The sequence below is a fragment of the Anthonomus grandis genome, chromosome 22, assembly GCF_022605725.1.
Source record: "Anthonomus grandis grandis chromosome 22, icAntGran1.3, whole genome shotgun sequence".
NCBI classification, from domain to species: Eukaryota; Metazoa; Arthropoda; class Insecta; order Coleoptera; family Curculionidae; genus Anthonomus; species Anthonomus grandis.
Genome location: NC_065567.1, coordinates 17,262,632 through 17,286,177, shown reverse-complemented (window position 1 = coordinate 17,286,177; position 23,546 = coordinate 17,262,632). Strand labels below are relative to the sequence as shown.

At 35.6% G+C, this 23,546-nt stretch overlaps 3 protein-coding genes across 3 annotated transcripts; all 3 read right to left on the bottom strand.

Annotated features, from left to right (window-relative positions):
• Positions 1–402: 402 nt before the first annotated feature.
• Positions 403–1,994, bottom strand: LOC126748912 (uncharacterized). The gene is made up of 2 exons (XM_050458453.1): positions 1,812–1,994; positions 403–956 (listed from the first exon to the last, which is right to left on the bottom strand). The coding sequence occupies exons 1-2, from the start codon at positions 1,901–1,903 to the stop codon at positions 542–544; spliced, it is 507 nt and encodes a 168-aa protein (XP_050314410.1). The 5' UTR covers positions 1,904–1,994; the 3' UTR covers positions 403–541.
• A 1,409-nt stretch (positions 1,995–3,403) lies between these two features.
• Positions 3,404–9,325, bottom strand: LOC126748714 (uncharacterized). The gene is made up of 2 exons (XM_050458098.1): positions 9,122–9,325; positions 3,404–4,105 (listed from the first exon to the last, which is right to left on the bottom strand). Exons 1-2 carry the CDS (start codon positions 9,211–9,213, stop codon positions 3,751–3,753), a joined length of 447 nt encoding a protein of 148 aa, XP_050314055.1. The 5' UTR covers positions 9,214–9,325; the 3' UTR covers positions 3,404–3,750.
• A 12,223-nt stretch (positions 9,326–21,548) lies between these two features.
• LOC126748619 (uncharacterized) lies at positions 21,549–22,290 on the bottom strand. The gene is made up of 2 exons (XM_050457973.1): positions 22,094–22,290; positions 21,549–22,038 (listed from the first exon to the last, which is right to left on the bottom strand). Exons 1-2 carry the CDS (start codon positions 22,183–22,185, stop codon positions 21,654–21,656), a joined length of 477 nt encoding a protein of 158 aa, XP_050313930.1. The 5' UTR covers positions 22,186–22,290; the 3' UTR covers positions 21,549–21,653.
• Positions 22,291–23,546: the final 1,256 nt, after the last annotated feature.

Sequence of the window (23,546 nt, the reverse complement as noted above, 5' to 3'; positions counted from 1 at the left end):
TGTGCTGAAGAAATGCAGTTAGTTCTGAAATTATAGCTATAGTTGAGAATAATGTCTTACTGTAAAAATTAAAAACTACTTGAAATATTTCAAAATGAGATCCGCTTAAATAAGATTTAAGCTTTTCATTAAAGTAAAAAAGGTTTTATAGAAACAACTTTTATCTCAAGCAAAATTCATTATGCCATGGTTTTTTATATTAAGAGGTTTATTGGTATTCCTAGCACCTTAATAGCATCTTTTGTTTAAAGAGCAAAATATGTTCTACAGCTGTATAAAACTCAAATTATTAAACGAAATAGATTTTTTTTATTTTTAAAGAAGTCTCATTACATAATATAGTCATTACTACATGATAAGTATGATAAATAAATCTACTCAAAATTGACAAGGTTCATCAAGTGTCTGTGATTAATATTTATTAAATTGAATCATTAATATAGCCTGAAAACCCAGATCTTAACAAACAAATAAACAAACTTATAACAATGATTATTATTAAACAATTAAGATAATCTAAACAGCATACATTGATTTCTAATCAAATGGAATCAAGGCCGTAAATTAACCTCCACCAACGGATTATCAAATAAATGCAAAACATGTAGAAGAGGAAGGCCACACCGTAGAATATGCCTGCGAATATGCGTCCCGCCACAAATCTGTGGATCAAGTCCTCTAGGTCGAAGTCCTCAAAAGCGGACTTCAGCAGAGAAAACCCGAAGAAGCCAGAATTGGGCTTCAATATGGTCTTAAATAATTCTCGGGCCAGTTCATTGCTACACTCACAGCGTTTTCCGTGGTTGGGAAGCGAATAATTCACCGTCAGCTCCATGAGATTGATCCTGGTTTTAGGGTGTATCGCATTGTTCTTGGCAATGATTGCCTTCTTAAGCTTTCTTCTCACCTCCATTAGTTTTAACCCTCCGTCAGGATAGCATTCGGCAAGGATATCCCTATAAAGTTTGAACAAAATTAATATCTAAAAAATATATTTCTTAAAAGGGCTACCTTAATAGAAACATAACATTTAAAAAATAATATATTAAATAATATACCAGGTTAAAATGAAAAATTGATTGAATATTTTGTAGACAGTCATATAGTCTTTCCATATTAAGCAATTTTTTTATTCAGAACTTATATTTTCTTACTTTATTATTTTTAAAAGACTTCTTTATTCAATATGTTTCTTTTTTTAACTTTTTTCTGGAATATGTTTGTTGCGCTCCTCAATAAAATACGGGTTTTCAATGTAAATGATGGAAGTATCGTAATTTAAAAATATTCATATTACTCACACCCCGTCTATGGTGCAAGACTACTAGTAGCGCGGGCTTGATAATTGCAAGGACGCGACTTTTCCACTATTTGGGAAATGCTCATTATTAAAATTAAACAAAAGCGGAAAAGTAAACATCTAGAAAACCATTTTCTAATAAAAAAAAATTCTCAGTAATTTTTTTGGTTTATTCAGTAAGTGACTGCTTCGACGACCGTAAATTAATATTTGAGTGAATATTAATTTATATTGAACTTTTTTGCACGAGGCATTGCAGTGATTTTCCTCTTTTTGAATCTCAAGATTTCCATTGCATCATAACGCCTAAGCCCCAATGGGAATTTCTATCGTTTAAACATGCGTAACTTCTGAATAGAATATGAAGAATTTAAAATACCCTGTATATATCAATATATTATCCTACTGTATCAGTATATAAAGTATGTAGCAAAAAGCAGCACAATATATTATAATATTGGAACGACGGCTAATCTTCTGTCAAAAACTCAAAAATAAAATAATAACTTACGGGCTATTTAGCATAGTGGTGACTGCTTCATAGACCGTAATTTGGTCTTTGAGTGAATATGCATTTATATCGAACTTTTTTACGCGGGGCATTGCGATTATTTTTCCTTTTTTAGATCAAATTAAATTCAACAATTTCCGGAGCGACGCTCAGCTAGGCGCAGAAACCAAAAAGGACGCCAAATTTTTCTTTGACAGATAGAGTGAATTTGACATTTGCATATAAGAGGTTAAGGGACTTTTACATTGAAGCGCAATAATAAATAATAATGGACCTCACCGGGAAGCGCAGGTGGAAATGAAACGAAGCACCTAGCGCTTTCTAATTATTATCATCCCTCTTAAATTAATTAAGACATATATTAGATAGTAACATTTAAATATTTCTAATTAAATTTAGTGCACTTAGGTAACCTAAAACCTGTATATGCATAAAAATACAGCAGTACTACTATCATCAAATAATAATTTATTTCCAAATGAAAATTAAGATAACAAAAATAAATTATAAAACGTAGAAATTGTTCTGATTTAGCAATAGCTATTTTAAATTAGGCGCAGAAAAAAAACTAACGAATGCGAAATATTAAGTTGTATAATATTGTATATATAAAATTCTAAAGTAAGTAGTTAAAATTTATTGATCTGGGTAACAATATATAATAAACATAATAATAATAATAAACCCCGTGGAGACCGTCAAAGAATAGTCCCTCTGTATGCTCGGCCTGTCGTGAAGGGCGACTAAGGCTTTTACGAAGGGCAACCTGGGCCCCCAGGGTTAAATGGTGGCACACACCCATGAAAATAGAGAACGACCAAAGCCTCGGAGAAAAGTCGCTGCCAGGGGATCGCCAGGGCATGTCTGGAGCCGACGCTGGACAGCATGCGGACCATCGGTGGCAGGGTGCTGGGAAGATTGGCTCCTGTCATACAAGAAACCACAGCTCCACCACAACCCCAAGTTACACAGGGTCACCAAACACTAACCAGGACCCAACCTGCTGAAGTTGTTGCGCAGGAAACTCAGCCAGTGCTCACTTAAGCAGGGTTACCGACGCAGCGCTTAAAATGGACAGTAGCAATGAACGAATCTGTAATGCGCATTTTCCTTAAGGTAACAAATCTGAGGCAACAAATGATTGGCTATAGACACCAGCTACTTATTGAATTCTGCAGAAAAGATCCCAATATGAACGTGACTGAGTAGAGAGTAATACCGTAGAAGAAGCAACTTGATCCCAGCAACCGGAATTAACTTTATTGAAAGGAAAATTGCAGCTAAGATAAATGATCAACAGGCCTTAAACCAACTAAGGAAAATTTTGCAGAACAATGCTGACCAAGAAAACATAGACCCACCAGACCAGGCCCCATTACCAGAAATGATAATAAGCCAAGAAATCCAAAATGAAGACCAGAACAATGACCATAATATTGAAGGACATGCCAAACTTAGAATAGAGAATGGCAGAGTAAGGTTTATATCATGCAACAAACGTAGTGAAAGTTAAGTTGTCTTCTGTTTAAAGAAGAAAGTGTATTCCACAGATTAATACCACTAAATATAAATCTTTTAATAAAACACTTAAATATTTTATTTATTTTATTGTTAACGAGTCTCATTACACAATAAATATCTTCGCATGATATAATATAAAGCAAAATTCACGCGAAGTTTCTTATGTGACTATAATGTTATTAAATTAGATAATCAAGATAACCTAATCGCTCTGATGACTATCTTAATAAACAAACCGATAACAATGCATTGGATTACAGCTAATTAGAGTGAATGTTTACATAAATGCAAAACATGTCGAAGAAGTTTCCTCAAGTTTGTAAAATAATTAATATTATAACTATTAGAATAAACTACTAAGATAAGCTGAACAGCCTAATGATTATTTAAATAAATTTCAATTAAATGGAATTCCTTATTAAATGCCGTAAATGAACCTACACCAGCGAACGATCCAATAAATGCAGTATATGTAGAAGATGAAGGCCATGCTGTAAAACATGCTTCCAAATATAGGCCCTTCCACAAATCTGTTGATGAAGTTCTCTTCTGTGGGCTGCAACATGGTCTTGAATAATTCTTCAGCCAGATCAACGCTACACTTGCAGCGTATTCCGTGGTTGGGAAACGAATGATCCACCGTCAACTCCATGAGATGAATCCTGGTGTCAGGACATTCCGCATTCTGCTTGGCTATGATTGCCCTTTTGAGATTTCTTCTCACCTCCATTAGCCTTTCCCCGCCGTCTGGGTAGCATTGAGCAAGGAATTCCCTATAAAGTTTAAACGGAGTTAATATTTTAACGATATTGGCAACGCCGCGAATGTCAGATGTGCTTCGCCATTCCGAAGTCATCTCGATACCGCAGCAGGTACACCGCATGACATCTCTGGAGACATGTGAATAGTTTGCGAATCTTTCGGAACCATGGTCCGCCGAATATATAAGGAACCCGCACCGCCGGGAATTCAGTTTAAATAGGAATATCGGGGCGACTTTAAATCGGACATAAATGGTAGTCTGTACGTGTAAAATAAATCAGTCGACTATTTTTGTTCAGTGTTTTCATTCACACCTTAATGAACTGGACATTTGTACAAATAAATAACAGTATCAAAAATAAATTGAGCTGAAGTGTGCGAAAATGCCAAACCTGGTAGATTTAAAAGTTTGTGAGCTAATAAACGAACTGGAGGAAAAGGACTTCTAAACGACAGAAAATAAAGCGGACTATGACCCGAAGAAATTTGTTTTTGCTGGTGCAAACTATATTAGTCAAATCCTGCAAGGTCTAGAAGCTAAATTGCTAAAAAATTCTGCCAACCTAGAATCTAAATTGATGCAAACAATTATTGAAATATTGTACAAAACAGGAAGAAGACTTTGTCACACTCACAAATTTTAAAAAGGGAGCTTGGGGAAAAGCTGGAGAATTCTGCTAAGTTGAAAGAAAATATTTTTAAAAGACTCGCAACGTTAAGTGTCAACACTATCGATGAGTTATTCTGTAGATCTTCAGCAGTATCACAATTGCGCCACAATGAAAAAAAAAATAGTTTGTTGCATCAAAAAAGTTGTTTGGGTGTTTTAATTGTTTGGCTGATAAACTTCTAACAAATAGTTATCTTTCAAAGTCAAAATGTAGAATATGTCAAAGAAGACACCACACACTCACGCAGAAGAACTTAAATTTGGACAAAATAACCCGCACTTGCATTCAGAAGGTAATTATCGCTTTGAAAACAGAAACAGCCCTACACACAATGATATCAAGAAGCACAGAAAATGAACAAAATAATCCACGCTCGAATTTTAATAATAACACAACCCAAGCGCGATCTTACTCACCCAGTCGAAATACTCACTTCGAAGCTAATAATTATAATAATAGACCCACACAAACACGCATTAATCAACACACTAAACATTCGCTCGCAAACTCACACGCCCAATACAAATGATACAAGAACTCACAAAATTTTAGTTAAAGTCGCACAACAAAATCAAGTTCTTTTAGCAACTGCTTGGATTGAAATGATTTCTAAAAATGGAAAAATTATCACAGCCCGAGCGCTTCTAGATAGCAAGAGTCAAATGTCATGGAAGATGCAGCGAAAAATGTTTAACCACGGCAGCAAAGAGCAAAAAAGGCAAATAGTTGTGCATAGATGTCGGATTTCAGAGATGGTAGAGGAAATTTATGCCGGTGTGTCAGTAGGATATCTTGGAGTAACAAGGACCCTGAGACAAGTGGAGAAAATATTTTACTGGGTCAGTACCAAGGTAGACGTAAACGACTAGTGCAGGAAATGCGTTGTATCGTAGCCGACCGATAGTTCTAGCCTGGACACTTATCCCCGCTTCCATCGATACCTCACAACAGAAGCCGAAATCATGCGAGGCGAAGACCGCATCGCGATGGCAAAAATTCCGCGCTGGGGCACGTATTTTGCGTTGATTCGAAATAATATTTTACTGCAGTTATTATTGTAGTTTATAGTAAGATTATGCATTTAAAATTTTAAACTACCAAACTATTTTGATACTCGCTTCGAGTTTTAAAAAGAATAAAAATTCGGTATTTAAATTAGGTGGGTAAATTAACAATTTTATTTTTAACTTACATTTTTTAATCTAAATTATATTTAGAATAATGCCTACCTCTTGCTGCATTCCTGTTTAAGCTCAGAAAAAATTAAAATGGATTAAAAATTTTTTTTTTTTGGTTTTTTTTGATTATCTTCGGAATCATTCAAATTTTCGATTTTTTAAATAAGCAACAAAAATTTGGCGTAGGTACCTACCTAATTTTGTTTTCGGCATTAACATTTTTACGAAAAAGTAATACAGCAATGCAAAAACTTTTCCATAGCAACCAAGATAAGCCACAAATGTCAAAAATAGATTTTTGAAAATTTGTTTTTTTTTTCAATTATCTTCAAAACCACATAAAATATAATATATATTTTTCTATATGGCATATTCTTTTACAAGTAAATAATGTGCAACTTTGGGGTAAATTATCCATTTTCGTATTTTGAGGGTAGACGAATTTGAAACACCGTTTATGTATATTTTTCCAATAAAATAAATAATAAAAAATATTTAAAACATTTATCATATACCTAAAAATACGTAATAATAAAAAAATATATTATCTTGTAAAATGTAAAATATTAGGTCCCGCGGTATCTCCACTTAGTCGTTCCACTGTACGGCGTACGCCACCAAATCTCGGCTTCAATTTTGACGCCACGAAACCAGTGTCACGGCTAGAACTCTCGATCGGCTACGGTTGTATGTGCGGCAAGTAATAGGTGAACAACGAATATTGATATACTGCCTCGAAAAAGGTTAAAACAATAATGCTGAAGGTGGGTGAATAAGTTGTAGTCAGAAAGGATCGAACAGATCATGAACCTGATGGAAAAAAAGCGTAAACACAAAAACACCAATAAATAAGAGTACAAGTAATTGAAAAGACCAATAGAACATGACATTAAGAGGGCCAAAGAAGAGTCGATGGCTAAAAACTGCCGTGAAGTGGAGGAACTAATTAACAAGCAGGATGTCTTTAATATGCATAAAAAATTAAAAGAACTCACAGAGGCGGGCCATTTAGGTATTCTTAAAACGAAAATGGAAAACATTGGACGAGAGAAACATGATCAGTCTTAGAGTCAAACGAATACCTAAGTAGAATATATGATACCAGGCATATACCCAGTTGCTTAAATCAGTGTTTATTCCGCTACCTAAAAAAAAAACAATCCTATGTCATGATGTCATGACACCTTAAAAATTACCCGACAGAGAATATACCGCAAATATGAAGGACAACTGGATGGGATACAGTTTGGTTTCCGAGAGGGATTAGGAACTAGGAAGGCTCTATTTGTCCTAAAAATAATGCCACAGATGTGTACAATAGATTTATTATTTAGAAGATATGAAGACGGATGAAATCAAAATACCAAAAGGCGTCCAACAAGACTGCATCCTGGCCTCGCAACTGTTTAACTTATACTTCTAGTTTGTGTCTCGTGAATATTGGAGACACTCGTTAATAATCTTAGATTTGCCTACGATCCTGCAATAATCACGCGAGGTAGTAATATTTACCATCAACATAGGAAAAAATAAATTCATGGACATAAGTAAAACCCTATTATTCAACCTGTTATCACACTAAATAGACACACAAACTAGAAAAAAAGTAGACCGGATCCAAAATACAAATATCTAGAAACAGTCTAGAGAAAGAACTGGCTAGGAAAAGATTTACCGCTTTAAGGTTTAAAGCGGTAAGTTAGCATTAAGTAAGTTAGTATTAAGGCTTACTCTTCAATGTCACACATATAACCGTAAAAGCTCAAACTGTCAAAGAGGTAGACTCGTTTAAGATGTGGATATCTAGGCGTATGCTAAGGATACCCTGGATAGATACAATACCGAATGAAGAAGTACTAAGGCGCATTGGACATTCGCACTGCTACAAGACAATGCAGGGAGGAATAAAGGGGAAGAAGGGAAGAGGAAGAAACAAAAATTCTGGCTTCGTAATATAAGAGTGGATGGGAATGAATTTTGAAGAACTGTTCTATGTGGCACGAGACAGAGACGCATTCAGAACTCTGGTTGCCAACCTTAAGAGAAGGCGGCTTTAGAAGAAGAAGAATTGGTCCAAAGCTGGGAACGTTTAACTGAAACATTCTTAGGACATACCTGCAATGAAATCAGAAACCATAGAGGAAAAGGTGCAAAGATGAAATATGTTTGTAATATCGGGTCAAATTAAAACAGTTCAGTTTGTTTCAACATTTAAAATATTGCCCGTGAGAAACACAATTGGAAAAATACCCAATAGAGGACGCAAAACAGTTGCATCTACTCTGATTACCTCGTCACCTTACAAACAACAAAAATCAAACGTCCAAAGAATCCAATTTCTTCTGATGAATCTGAGAACTCATTCCAAGATGACAATAATTCGGAAAAGATACTGGGACACTTAAAACCAAATGAGAACGATAATCAATGCATGTTTTGCAAGAAAACGTTTTTATTCGATTGCAGGGAAGAACCATGGGTTATTAATGACTGCGCAGGCGTCGAAGAGGACGAGTATATTACGACTGGTACAAGTAATTATAATTCTAGACGTTATAGTTACATTTAATTTTTAGGAACCATAAGTTACTTAATTTTCTGTTCGGTATTCAGGGATATCCATATTTTCACTACCTTTTCCATATATAGCTACACATTTTTAACACGGATTACCTAAACTTAGTAAACTTAGTTTAGGTAATCTGTGATCATAATTCAAATATATTGATATTGCGCATGCCTATTTTAAGATGCGACTTCATAATTGCATGAACGCTTTTTTTTAGTACTTGGAAAATACCATATGCACATTATTAAAATTAAGTAAATACGGAACATTAAAAATCTATAAAATAATTTTCTAACCTCAGCTAAGTTGGATGCGACAACTAGAAAGGACGCTAAAATGTTTTTGACAGGCGGGCATGAGATTTGACATTGTGTTAAAACAAAATGGCCGCTGCCTTGACGTATTCAAGATTTTCATTTCATTATACCCCCCTAAGGCAATATAATAGTAACTAATAAGCGGTAATATCCATAATAAATTAACTTATTGTCAAATTATATAATGCCTAAAGGATTTAACAAAAAAAAACAATATTCTATAATAAAATATATTGGGATGGCGCACCATTCTCTAACCTGTAAGAAACTCAAAAATAAAATATTAACTTACGGGTTGTTCAGCAAAGTGGTGACTGCTTCAAAGACCGTAATTTGATCTTTGAGTGAATATGCATTCATATCGAACCTTCTTCCGCGTGGCATTGCGATTATTTTTTCTTTTTCAGGTGAAATTAAATTCAATAAATTTCCGGAGCGACAGTCACCCAAACGCAAAAACCAAAAAGGACGCTATTTTTTTCTTTGACAGATGGGGTGAATTAGACATTTGAATATGAAGGTTAAAGGGCTTTTACATTGGGGCGCGTTACAGTTGCGCCAATAATAAACAACGTCACGTGGAGGTACGGGTGGAAATAAAACGAAACTCCAGTAAACAGTATTTCCTTATTATTATCATCACTCTTTTTTAGTAAAATTTAATCCACATAGATAATTTGTATACCTCTATATAAAAAAGGCATTTTTTTAAATTTATTATGTTGATTTATACACATTGAATTAATATTGATGCACTATCAGGTAGAAGCCAAAGTACCCAATTCAAACAAATCTCCTGCTGTTTAAGAGCAATTTTTAGCCATGAACAAACGAGCAAAGGTGCTCAAAAACAGTAAATTTTAAAAAAACAAACCGGGCATCAGCATAAAGGATTACCTGACAAAAATGCGGCTATAATTAATGCAGTCTGCTGTGAATAAATTTGGAATAAACAGTGCGTGGTGTCTAAATGGTTCCGTTTACGTGAAAAGTGGAAATGGTGATATACACAGAGTGGACAACCTAGATCATCTCAATCGGACTACACTCCTAACAGGTACTTTTTTTTCTCACTTACATGTGGAACGAAACTATTGGATTTTGCAACTTTAAATGCCCGATGACAAGAAAACCAATTTTTCTTCGTTTTTCTAATAAAATGTGCACAATAAGATAAAATTTAGCCTAAATACCTATGATGTGTGTATTTTTTGAAAAATTAAAAATGTAGGCCTTCGATATGTATTTAATATCTTATAACTATCACGCGGGTATTCTATATGGTACGTATTAAGAATTGTTCTTTGTTTTTTTTTCTCGAAATGTGCTTCAATTTTATTTAGTACTGTGGGTGGACAATAAAGGTAAAGATGTAAAATTTAACAAACATATTGTGTAAGTTCCTATTTTAGGTTTTTTCGTTATTAGTATAATTTTTTCTCCTCTATCGACAGTTTGTCTACACAATGTACCTATGCAACATCTGTAAATTTAATATTCAATGGAATCGGAACAATTCTGGTATAATTGAAAATTTAATTTGCGGTGAAGTTTTCTTTACATATGTTGGGAATTAATGGGAAGTTTTCATTAATAATAAAAGATTTGGGAAAAGGTATAAGGTATTTGGGTATATAACAGAAAATACTTGGTATCACGTTGTTAATGAGAGTTTTTTTTGATGATTAGTTTTTGTTTTATTTTATTATTCTTTCAATGAAGATATTTTTTTTTTATTTCCTTAAAATGAGTAGGTATAAAAACTTTTCCATTGTGCTACTTTTTTTTTTGTATTTAAACTCTTAAGGTCAATTTTATAGTTGCAATTTTTCTAATTATTTTATATATAGATAGGGTAAGTCACAAGCTGAAAAATTTATTGGTGCATAGGTGTGTTTTAATATCCTTTGCAGTCTTCTCTGTAAATAATCTTTGTTATTTTTGAATTTTTTTGCATTTCATTCAAGGATCCAAAGACTTTTCATGTTTTTTTCTGAAAATGCTCAATTCTCATTCTCCTAATGCTTCGTACAAAAAATCGACAATGTGTCATAACAATCGATCATTGTTATGACTTAAAGAAAAAAACCTTTACTAAATAACATCAAGTACAAATAATCCAAGAATATTCATAAATAACCGAAAAGGGTTTTAAAGAATATACAACAATATACGTTACTAAATATTTCATATTATATTCTTATAAACTTAAAATGATTTGTGCTATGTGTATACAAAGTAAAGTACGTGAGGTAGAACCTTATGTTAGGAATAAATAGTAACATGAATAAAAGCTTTATATAAAAATAAATAAACTACATTCTACAATAAACCAAAAATAACATTTTAAGCTAAACTAGGTACTCTAATCTAGAATCCATATCAAGGTCAAGCCCATCGAAACTGTCTGGCCCATCGCTATTTGAATCGTGGACACTGTAGGACTCACTCCCTTTATCAATCTCTGAATTCTCAGATTCTAATGTTAATAATGGATCATGCACCTGATCTTCACCTGATTCGCCTTGTTTTTGGGACTTTTTGGCCTTAAGATTAAGGTTTCAGGTAACGTAGGTTAGCATTAGTGTTCTCTGCACCGTGACGCGCTGAATTGCTTGTTTGTACGTTTAGTATGGACTAATGCATACCTAGTAAATATTCGGTCAGTCGCTGCTGATGAAGGCGGAAGCGTCAAAATGCTTACTGCTTAATTCTTAATAACTGTTTTACAGCAATATTCCTGCCACCGCGTTACTGGATCTATTTTGTTAATAATTCTCCATAAATAGGACTTCGCAAATGTTTCGGTATTGAGAGAATTCGGTATTGAGAAAATCTATCATCCACTCACGGACGATTTATTCTACGCGAACGTTTGCGAATATTCGCCATAGCATGAAGGGAACGTTCCCACCATAATCGGCGTCTCCGCAACCTCGTTACCTAAAGATGTAAGTAGTCATAACATTAGCCTGCCTGGCTACACCTTTTTAAAGCAAGACACGGGTAGTGGGGATGGCCGAGTTGACTTATTTGTTAAAGCCACATTACATACTCTATAATAGTACAAGAAACTTCGACTTTGGTTTTAGGAAATCTATATAGACCACTCTCAATTGATGTTACATTTTTTAAATACTACAAGGAATTAATTGATTTATTTACTAGTAATAATGTTCTTTTTTGTTTCGGAGACCTTACTATTGATCTGGAGAAAAAATTAAGTATATCCTTACATAACATAACGGATGTCTTTGAACTAACATAACTCGTCGGTTCTGTACCTACCTGTTGACTAGAACCAACAACTTCAGCTCATCAACTATTGATTTAATTTTTATATCCACAATAATATTACAGATGCTGGAACTAGAGGTATCCAATTTCTGATCATAAATTGATAGATTGCAATATTCAGATCGAAAATAAAAATGAAAAAATCATCATGTAATTTTAAATTTAGGCGTCTTAGTTCTACCGATCGTGTACTTTTTTAACTGAGAAAATGCTCTTTATTCCACGTATATTTTGTTCAGCGCTGTATAGTTTATATGGATTAATAAACGTTATTCTTATAGGTGATGGTCTATAAGTATAAATATTATTTTCCTATAATAAATGGACCAAACTCTTTCGCAGGAGCAAGAATAGACTAAAATCTGCAGTTCCTAGCTTTCTTTAATGAAATATATTAACTGGTAAATTATAATAATATGTAATATAATCCTAAATAGACAAATAATTCAATAATATTTTATAAAAAAATATACTATATATGGGAAATTTACAGATGGTTCTAAGGATTTTTTCTGTACTATTTCTAAGGGTTTTATTAGTAGCATGTTATAATATGCCATAATGTCATATGATAAACTGGAATGTACCAGCGAATAGTACACCGTTTTTTTTTGTATAAATCCTTTAACACCAAAGTATCCCTCTCGCGCTTCTTATCCTTTCGGGGTCATACGATCTACATCAGGCAATCTTTACTTCCCACACGTGCAGAGGCTAGCTTGAACATTGGACATTGTGGTTGTTAGTTTTCGGTTTAACCCACTTTAAGTTAAGATATAAATCCTCACCTTTCAGATCACTTGTGTGCAATAAACCAGTTTTTCTATTACATAAAGTCAATGTATTACTTGAAAAAGAAACTTTTGACCTGGAGTCAGTCGAGTTGTGGTTTAAATAAATTTTACAGCATCATTAAAAATACATCTTGGGATTTCGTTGACAATATAGAGTTTGACATCGAACAAAAATTTGGAGTTCTAATGGATCTTCTAGAGGGTGCGTGCTTGCAATCTTTTCCTAAAAGAGAAATTATTGTAAGATCTGATTAACCACGCACAGTAGGGTTGATTTCATAATAGTCTAAGAGGTATGATAGAGAGAGAGTTGAAATTTTTTGAATGAGGTATGCAACCAGTACAATCGAATAGAATTTAAAAATAGATATAGGACTGCTATATTACAAAAAATGGCAGCCAATGATAGAGCAATGGACTTTTCCAGTAACCCTTGTAAATGTATGTGGCAAATTATAAATTCCAAATAAAATAGGTACAAAAACAAACGTGCTATTGACTGTGATATATCTCCCCAAGTTTTCACTGGTTATTTTGCCGAGATCATAACTTGATCAATGACATGCCACGCTGGCAGAAACTCCACCACTTCAATACGACATGAGAAATGTGACTTCTATATCTACCAAAAGTCCTATCAGTCCTTTCAGTGAATATAGTACAAAATGGAAACAGTCATACCTTGCTATTATTGGTGTCAGAAGGTGCACCATAATGGAGTGTTGTATACGTGGGCACTTTTAGATATTGGGGTACCGCAGGGATCAATATTGGGCCCAATCCTATTTCAGACTTTCATGAATTTAATGATCTTTCTTTTAGTTTTGAAAGTGCCAAATATGTGCTCTTCGCTTACTCCTAAATGCAGAAAAGAGCCAGAACATGATCTGTTCATCGAAAAAAACATCGACATCGCTCCTGCTATACCCAGACACGCTATTATTTGTATTTTGTTAGTGTCTAAATAACAGTCCTCATTTCTTCCGCAAGCAGTTTATCATTTTTAGTAACAGTCCCGGTGATCTACCAAACACTCTCTTCAAGTACCTAAGAGTTTTCGTGTCATTGCTTGTATATTGTTTGTAATAAATAATATCTTCTTGCTAATTATAAATTATAGCTTCTTGTAGCTTAGTTTTTTATCCAGGATATATCACCCCTAGATATTTGACCTCATCTTCGAGTCGCAGGTATTGTTCAAAGAGCACTAGATCTCTTGATCGCACTAGATCGCACTATATATATTTTTAAACCTATATGGAGTTTTATCGAATGAATAGAGCAAGAAAAAGTATGCAAAAATGATACAATACGTAATATACAGATAAGAGTTTTGGAAGTTTAAGATATAGTTTTACCGTCTGCACCATTTTTTTTCGAGTTTGTCCGTTAGCTGGACTGTTTTTGGTTTTTAAATTAGGAATTGTTGGGACTTTTAATATCCTTGGAGCCTGATCCTGTATCCATGTGTTTCTTAGGGTTAGTGTCAGAGTTTTGTTTGTTTCACTCTCGTCTTCGGAGCTTTCTTCAGCTACGAGTTCCTTGACTGAATTTATTTTAGGTAGTCTTTGTTTTTAATAATTATTTTCTGTTTTGTCTATTCTCCGGCCAACTAAGATCTTTGGATATCGATATATTACATTATTTTAGTTTAAAACAATACATTAGTTATTGTTCTTTTATAAGATAAGATACTAGTTTAGTAATTTTAATTGATAGGTTTTCTGAACTTTTTTGACTAAATACATATCATTAAAGTCTTCTGATGTCAAGTCCAATCCCAGTTTATTCTCGAAAAATTCTACGCAATTAATAAGGTTGGTGGCGCTGTTATACTTTGCATTAAAAATAAAAATATAATTTTTTCCGAATTTTCTTCTTTAGGTAATTGCAGCGTTTCTCAAGTGTTTCACCCTTTTCTTAGCTACACTTTGTTGTTGTACGCATTCAAATTTGCCAGTAACTTATTAGTTTCAGTCTGAATTTCATTTATGCATTCTTCACATAGCTTGATGTATAAGTTCTTCGTTCCGGAAATCGCAGTATTCATCTGCGAGTGTTGAGCAACCTGTCAGGTTCGTTTCCAGGTGGAGGATAGGAAAAAGGCCGGGGAGCATAAAATGGAGCCAGTTAACAATGACTATAGTTGAAACCACCGTCAGTTTAAACTAAAACCAGGTTGACCTGAGTGAAGGTCTGCAAGGCTGAGGGTAAGCTCAGTTACAAGAGATCAACCTTGGGAAACATGGTCCACCCCATTGTATTAAGCCTTACCACCTAGCGGGGCTCTGTAAGGGCGGACCACTTTTTCCCTAGCTACTCGTGGGACGATTTATAGGTACCTAAACGAAAACCACCGAAGGGGGCCAAATGCAACCTTCACCGGCAATAATTCAACAATTAATTGAGTTGAGATCAAGGCGCTAACACCCGGAGCGTCAAAAAAAACCGTCGGAAGCTCAAAGGCACAAAGCCAAACGGCTGCGAGATAGGAGGGAACGATGCCTGAAAAGGCACCGAAACCTACCTCGACCCCTTCTGTTGGGTGCTGCCTAATCCAACCCAACAGAAGGAGACGCGAAAGCAACACCACTCTGAGGGTAGCTCACCGAGATCCCAAAGAACCTAAAAGAAGCTCAGCAGCCCAAACCTGGAACCACAGCTCTCATACAGAGATTTGGTGGGGATAGGATAAAAATGGTCATAATGGCCAGAAGCTTCCCCGAAGCACATATCTCGGAGGAGCAGTCCAACGCTGCAAAGAAGTAGCTCCTCAGAAGAATATTTTTCCTGCAAAGCAGGCCGCAAACAGCGCACAAACTTGCAGGTGCAAGCTATGGTGGAGAGGAACCTTTACAAAAATTTGCCCCTCGGCCTGATGGAGAAGGAGACCTCCTAGGAGCTGAACTCGTAATAACGGAATCCAGCAAACCCCAAAAACCACACAAAGTTAGGTGCCGGGTTCCATCGCGGAACCGAAACTACTCTTTTGCAGGATGGACTTACAAAACATCAGCAACATCAGCCTGAGGAAAGTACTCGCCACGAGAAAAACCAGAATGGCAAGGGCTACCTGGCAACCTTCCTCATAGACGAAGGAACACGGGTCAAAGTGCGGGAAGCGAACCAATCGCTATACCTCGACTTTGGTAGCATAAAGCCGAGATTCCGGGTAAGCCCCAAGAGAAGAGACACACAGGAACCACGATGGAGACGGGGGGACCACGCTGAAAACCTCCGCCAAATCCTAAAAAACAGGCCTGCATAGGAATGTTATTACAAATAAACCTAGACCACTGCAAGGCAGCAACCACGGCCTTCAGTGAGTACATGACCGAGAATGGCATTCAGTTAGTCCTAATCCACGAACCGTATATTTACAGGAGCCAGCTAACAGGACTAGGAAATCTTGCAGAGACTTGAGTCAAATCAAAAACATGTAGATGCAACACCAGTGTGGGAGCTTTACGAGAGGCCGCCGTGTCGGCGGTCAATTACAAATTAAGACAGCGGAAAAGAGCTACGACACAACAATAGTATCAGCATACTTCCTGCATGATCAACAAGGGGAAACACCTCTTACCACAGTTCGAAGGCTGGTAGACCAGCAAAGATCGCACAACCTTCTAATTGGATGCGACACCAATGCACACGTTACTATTTGGGGGAGCACTAGAGCAAACAAACGAGGTGAGTTACTATTACATTACTGTGCCGCCTCGGGCTTAAATGAATCGGTGAGTGGAATATAACTCCAAAAAAAGATCATTTTAAACCAAGATAGTAAAAACTATCTTTAACACTAAATCTATCTGGTGGATGGAAAAACGATATAACTTTTGAAACTTATACGCTTCATTGCAAGGGCGTAATTTCGCGTTGAGTGGAATAGTATAATTCCACCATTGTTTTAGCTATGGTTTTTCCACCCAACGTGCAAATAGGTCTGCTTTAGTCGGTTAGTTTGTGTTTTGGAGTGTAAATATATATTTTCTGGTATAATTTCATTAAAGTGCATACATTTTTCGTAAAATTTATCAATACCTCTCAGTGCGCGGTCACTCTTTTTTGGCGTGCGACAGAGACTTCGGCTCGCTCAAGAAAGTTATGAGGAAATATGATAGAATCTATCTTCCAGAGGATTACGAAAACATGATGCTGTCTCGCCGCAAATTAAAGCCATTTAGGACGATAACAATATGCTATACAGATATAATCGAGAGCAAAAAGGTTGGTTGTCCAGCCTCAACAAGAAAACTTGTCAATCTGTCGATGAAACAAAAGCTGAATTTGCAATATCAAACAGGCAATTCATGTATGACCGTTCTACACCTAGATATGACATAACTAGCGACTGTATTGGCGGATTCCTCACAAGAAATTTCAAGTTAATCAAACTCGATTTTCTATAACTTTGCAATGTTAAAGCTTCTTGTAAAATAAATACTTTTTCCACAAAACAGATTTGTGTGATTATCTCCAAATCGTATTGTTATTCCACTCACCGACTTAAATATACCTAATGTGGGGAACCAGTCGACATTCGTCAACGTACTGCATCGAGAACTAAGTACTCTAATCTTAGAGAAGGGACACATCTGTGACCTTGTGACAGGGTGGCACTTATCTGACGAAACCAGTTTGTCAGACCGCGGGAATATAAGGTTCGAACGAGAACCTGCATACACAATAAGGATTTACAGGAATCCCAGGAAAACGAACTGGAGTCTCTATAAAGATACACTAGGACGCAAGATGAAAAACTGTTCAGTGGACGATGAAAACAACCTAGAGCTCAAAGTGCTGACAGAGTTAGTTACAGAAGCTATCAGAGACGCATTTGAGAAACCATGTCGCCTAAGCGAACCATGTCACGCATAGAGCAACTCCTAATAGAACCAAGAACTAAGTGAGCTTAGGCAGACGGTAAGAAAAATCTTTAACAGAGAAAAGAATTGGAGAGTGGAATCAATATAGACAAAGGTTAACGAGATACAATGATGCCATAAAAAGGCAAAAAGAGGAGAATGGAATAGCATTTGCAAGACTCCACGAATTAATAGCCAAGGAGGGGCAACAGACCCTTCGTTCGCGAATAAATTCCAATGGAAAATAAAAGACTACCAAGGAAAAAATACTCGGCTTAATACTAAACATTCTGACTTTTGTTATTCCAAACAGCGGAAAAAAAAAGGAGAACTGGGAACTGGCACAAAAGGTTGTAACCTACGAGAAAGTTAAATGGGCAATAGACACCTTCAAACCATTTAGTTTCCCGGAATAGATGGTATTATACCTATCATGGTACAACAAGGCAAAGAACTGAAGTTTTGAAAATTAATGCGGGCCAGTCTAGCCATTAGGCATATACCAGAGAGTTGGAAGGAAAGCGAAGATAGTATTCCTACCGAAATTGTGACCAGACTCGTACCCGATACCGCCTAATCCTTCCGACTAATCTGCCTTACATCATTCCTCCCGAAAACAGAGGACAATCTTTCAGAAGTGTATACAGGGACGACATACTACAGGGCAGCCCCCTACATCGACACCAATATGCCTACAGAACAGGTAAATCTTGCGAGTCAGCGATCCAGAAGATAACCGAGAGAGTCGAATAATCTTTAAACTCTCTGTTGTTTCGCCCTTTTAGACCTTCTAGCCCTTTTAGACATTGAGGGAGCATTTGACAACACGTCATATGACTCAATCAGCCCTTATCATGCCATCTCATCATGCTGCACGAGATATACATATTATGCTAAACCATAGGAAAGTGACAGCGAGTCTTAACTGCATCACGGTAAAAGGTGTGCTGATACGACTGGAGAGACAGCATAACTTCGCTGTGGGAAACGCACAGAACATCATTCTACTAGCACCAGAGCGCAACCAGGCATTTGAAAAAATGCAAAGAGGTCTGAACGTTGTCGAGCACTGCTGTTGGTGCATGGAAGAACAACTAAGGGTAAACTCCGCAAAAATTACCCGCACAAAAACCCCTTCACAAAAAGGAGATTAGAGAGAAAAGACCTAGTGCTCTTTGACGAATACCTGCGATTCGAAGATGAGGTCAAATATCTAGGGGTGAAATATGATGGATACTTCATCATTTTTTTAAAATATGATGGGCACTCACTCACGCTGAACCTGGGCCTGAAAGCAACAAACATAATAGAAATCCAGACCTTTGTCCAAGTGATAAGAGAAGCGCGAAGGGGCCGAACCTTCACAATCATTACAGGAGACCAGGCAGCAAGAAGGGCAATCCAACTTGCAACGAAGAGGGTCAGCAACAGACTCATAAGCCCAGAACAAACAGGCTGTGTCAGCGATAAAACCTGGAAAGGGGATATGAGACATTGGCTGGAACTAGAGCATAAAAACTACTGCGAATGATAGAAAGGCTGCTCACAGGCTATGCATCTTACAGAAAACACCTACGCAGACTCGAGCAAGTCGATACACCGTTGTGTAGAGGCTGTGGGAAAGAAACCACTCTTCACATTCTATGCTTCTGCGAAGCATCCAACTACACCAGGGCGATAGCCCTGGGCCAACCAGAGAAGGTAACAGCCACACCACTGGGCAAAATACTGGACTTCCTAGAAGCAACAGAACTGGAACAAGGAAATGCGCCATTGCAAAGCCAGAGGACACTGCATGGCTAGGAAGTTTCTTTAAGGTTGATATATCAAACAAGGAATAATGACCTAACACAACGGCTTCAGTTCGAAAGGATTTGCATATATGGTACACAAACGGTCTAAGACTGGCCCACACAGGACTGGCAGGAACTGGAGTGTATCGTAGCGACACCGATCGAGGATAAGCTTGGAAAATATACAACGGTTTTTCAAGCAGAGATGTTCACCATTGAAACGAAAATAATTATCTGGAATTTCCTAAAACCTAGCTGTCCGCGCCATCTCTAACCTCAGATAAGAAAACAGATGGGTTGCTGCGGACGGCTCTTCCCTCAAAGGGTAGACTTATCCCTTTACAGGCGCAATCCACCCTTAGGCAGAGACAGCTCAAAGTAGGGGATCAGCTCGTAGTGGTTATTGAATAACTTATACTTTCCTTAGATTTCGGGCTTGTATTTATACTTAAAAATTATTTTAACTGCCCATACCTAGTAAAATAAAGATGAATATATGCACAATTGTTAAAGTTGCATTTTGTGTTTCGAAATTCGGTCGTAAAACTGATTTATCATCTTACAGCCGCCACTCTTCCTTCAGGTCTCGCTCTCGGTTTTGGGCGATAATTATCCAATTCCTAGCAATCCTCATGTTATCGTCCAGCCTGCTGGTGGTCTGCCTGTTACGTGTATCTTCTCGCGGTCGGCATATCAGAGAGCTATGCTTGGAATCACTAAAAGAGAGAATACCCAATAATACCATCAGACAGTGAATTAGAGTCAAGAACGTTGTTTATCCCATAACTAGGATGAGATGGAGATGGGAGGTAATATGGCAAGAAAATCAAACGACCGGCGGATTAAAAGAATGGTGAAATTGCTTATTTAAGTAATTATTAAATGGTTAGAGATTAGAACATGGTTATTTTTTTGTTTTAGACTGAGTCTATTTAATTTATGTGAAAATATAATACTTTCGTTCAAGTGATTTCTATAAGAAAATACAGAAAAAAAAATTATACAAAATATAATTTCTGAATAAAATTCAAAATTTCCTTTTAAGTTGCTTATGAATTTAAGTAAATTATAAAAGGTATACATGATCTTATTTTTGTCAATATTCATCGAGCAGTATTTAGTGGAGATAAGATCTTATAAAGTTTACCCCAAAAAATCACACTATATATCCTCAATTAACAATACCATTTGATACCAGCATTTAATGTTGAGTATTTAATACTGTGTAAAATTTATATATTAAGATAGGATGTTTCTTGATTCTACCATTTCAAAATATTGAGTTCTATCAACTTGTGTGCACAATACTTGCAACTATAATACGGAATGCTATATAATTTGATTTTATAGGACATTTAAAAGAGCATTTTTTAAAATTTTATCTGCTCCCACATCAGGATCCAAGGTGTCTTCTAAAAAAAAACAACAATCTTATCATCAGCATAAGAAACCACTGTGCGATTAACTTCAAAGGTTGCTAAAGAATTGATTTAAGCAATGAAAACGATTAGGCCCAAACTATGAGAAATGCCAATATTAATCTGAAGAGGGTTGCTGATTGTGTGTCCTAATATAGTTTACCATTTGTGTTCTATGTCTATAAGATTTTTTCTTCTTTACTTAACCCAATTAATCCCAAATTCTTCGCATTCGATTAGTCTAATCGCTCTTATAAAAGTACCTTAAATGAGCTTCATCTGCATTTAAAATTTTCTCTATCATATTCCTCTAAACTTTAATAGGTATTAGTATAAAATTGTAAGTTGCAAGAAATTGCGTCCGTATTAATTTTTAATGAAAAAAACGTTTCAGTAAACAATATTTATTCCAAAAAAAATGAACTATAATTCAAAACATATAAACAAACAAATGAGCCAGAATAAGCTCTTATCTTTGCATTATTGCAAAGTAGAAAACAAACTTGCATATACATTATTGCAAAAACATAATTATTATGATACAAAAACAATAAAAAATCAATAAAGATGTAAAGGTTAGGTCGGCGTTTTACAACAGAAACATCAAACAATTAAACAGCCATCACCTTAACCCAGTAAATTAGCAAGATAGAATTAGTTAAAATACCAAAAGTACTTTATAATACAATAAAAGCACCATATAGTGAATGCAATTCCAGCTACAATCAAAGCGTGAACAACTCCGTGCACTCTGTTAGCATGTAGAGCTGACTCAGACGCTTCCTCTTGAAGGCGCACAGTTTCTGGCTCCGGCAGAAGTAGCGCAAAAACTCTTTCTGCCAATGCAGCGCTACAGGTGCAATTAGCTCTGTGGATCTCCTGGTCATAAAGAACCCGTAAAGGAAGTTCCGGTAAAGTTGCTGGATAATGATTAGTAGACATCATTCTTGTGTTAATTTGTGTTATTATTTCCAACTGAATATCCCTTGCAATTTCCAGCAGCTGGATACGACGGCGTGGTTCAAGCTCGTTCCTGTGTCTATAATATAAGCACAAGAAAGATTTCTAAAATAAATTTCATAATTAAAACTTACGGCCCATCCAACACAAAAATAACCATTTCAAAGACAAATATTAGCTCCTGAACGGAATAACGAGTCATATCAAATTGCTGCTCCTGCTCCATACTAGTGCTTCACGAATTTTATTATTTGATAAGGTTGTTTTATTAAAAAATGCTAAAATACTCCTTAGCGCTTTAAGGCGTTTAATTTTTTTTATACTGTTTGACAGTGACAGAAGTTTTTTTATGGAAACTATGTCATATAATTAAATACTATTAATATTCTAGAATAAGCAATAATTTTGTATATACGAGGGTAATCATATTTGTAGTTTTTTGCGTTATACAGGTTTGTCAAAAAAGCATACAACAATTTAGTGTAAACAAGATCCTTGGCTTATACAATTTTAATAAAATCTCTCCACATATCGCGTAGCTATTATAGTTTAGCTCTAAAGCCGCATAGTAGTGATAATAACGACAATAATATATTTAATTTTCCTCTTACTTTTATATGTATAAATAATTTAAAATGTATATCCTTAGAAAAATGGATGGAAATTCACTATACAGTGAAAGTTCACTCTACCCCATAGCCTCGACATATTAAAAATATAGTTTTCTAAGAGCTTTAAAATAGTAAAAGAGATTGTTTCATATAATAAGGAAATAAATTCTACTACCTAAGTACCTCTATATACCCATCTACTGTTACATAATTATTCTTGAGGGATTTAATCGTTGTGGGAAAACAGTTTCTAAAAAAGTTTGTTCTATGGATATGTGTGTTAACATTATTATCATAAATACAGAATTTGAATTTAAGTACAGGATAAAATATCCAGTATTCCAATATTTGTATAATAAACAATACTTTTAGCGTATTTTATTTTACTATAGAAGTTTATTTTTGGATTAAAGAAATAGATATTTTTCTATGATTCATATTGGAGCAGTTAAGCACTTTTAGTAAAATGTTTTAAATTTAAATAAGATACATGCCTTCTGACTTAAACTCTGATCAGGACATGGCCCATAGACAACAGTGCAAAAAAATTAGCTGTGAAAGTAATAAAATTCACATCAGTGTTTTTTTTTTGTATATTTACGGGGAGAGTACTTTGTTGTAGAGTAAGTTTGTTGTAGCATTTTCTCTTAGTTTGTGTTATATGCTCTTCGAATTCTAGTGATAGAGAGATTATTTGTGTGATCAGACACGTTTAGTTTGATTCCATTAATAGAATTGCAAACCCCTACCAGCTTAACAATTTTTATAATATGAAGGAGGTGGCATTTCTATTACAACAGATGAGGCTGCTATATCTTCAGTCGGAGCAGTCCCTACCTTCACCACATTGAATTTTGCACCTTTAAATGTAGCGCTAAACAGGCTGCGTAAAAGGCCTACTGCAAAGTGTAATGTTTCGTAAAATCCTTGAAGAATTCCTGCAAAACATTGAAAGCAGGCTTATATGTATATTGTT

Bases quoted from the DNA above. Each gene is read 5' to 3' on its own strand.
- LOC126748619 (XM_050457973.1), bottom strand. From the start codon at position 22,185: ATGGAGCAGGAGCAGCAATTTGATATGACTCGTTATTCCGTTCAGGAG. The intron at 22,039-22,093 runs GTAAGTTTTAAT...CTTATATTATAG, and splicing joins ATTTTTGTGTTGGATGGGCC to ACACAGGAACGAGCTTGAAC.
- LOC126748714 (XM_050458098.1), bottom strand. From the start codon at position 9,213: ATGCCACGCGGAAGAAGGTTCGATATGAATGCATATTCACTCAAAGAT. The intron at 4,106-9,121 runs GTAAGTTAATAT...TAAACTTTATAG, and splicing joins ACCACTTTGCTGAACAACCC to GGAATTCCTTGCTCAATGCT.
- LOC126748912 (XM_050458453.1), bottom strand. From the start codon at position 1,903: ATGCCCCGCGTAAAAAAGTTCGATATAAATGCATATTCACTCAAAGAC. The intron at 957-1,811 runs GTAAGTTATTAT...CAAACTTTATAG, and splicing joins ACCACTATGCTAAATAGCCC to GGATATCCTTGCCGAATGCT.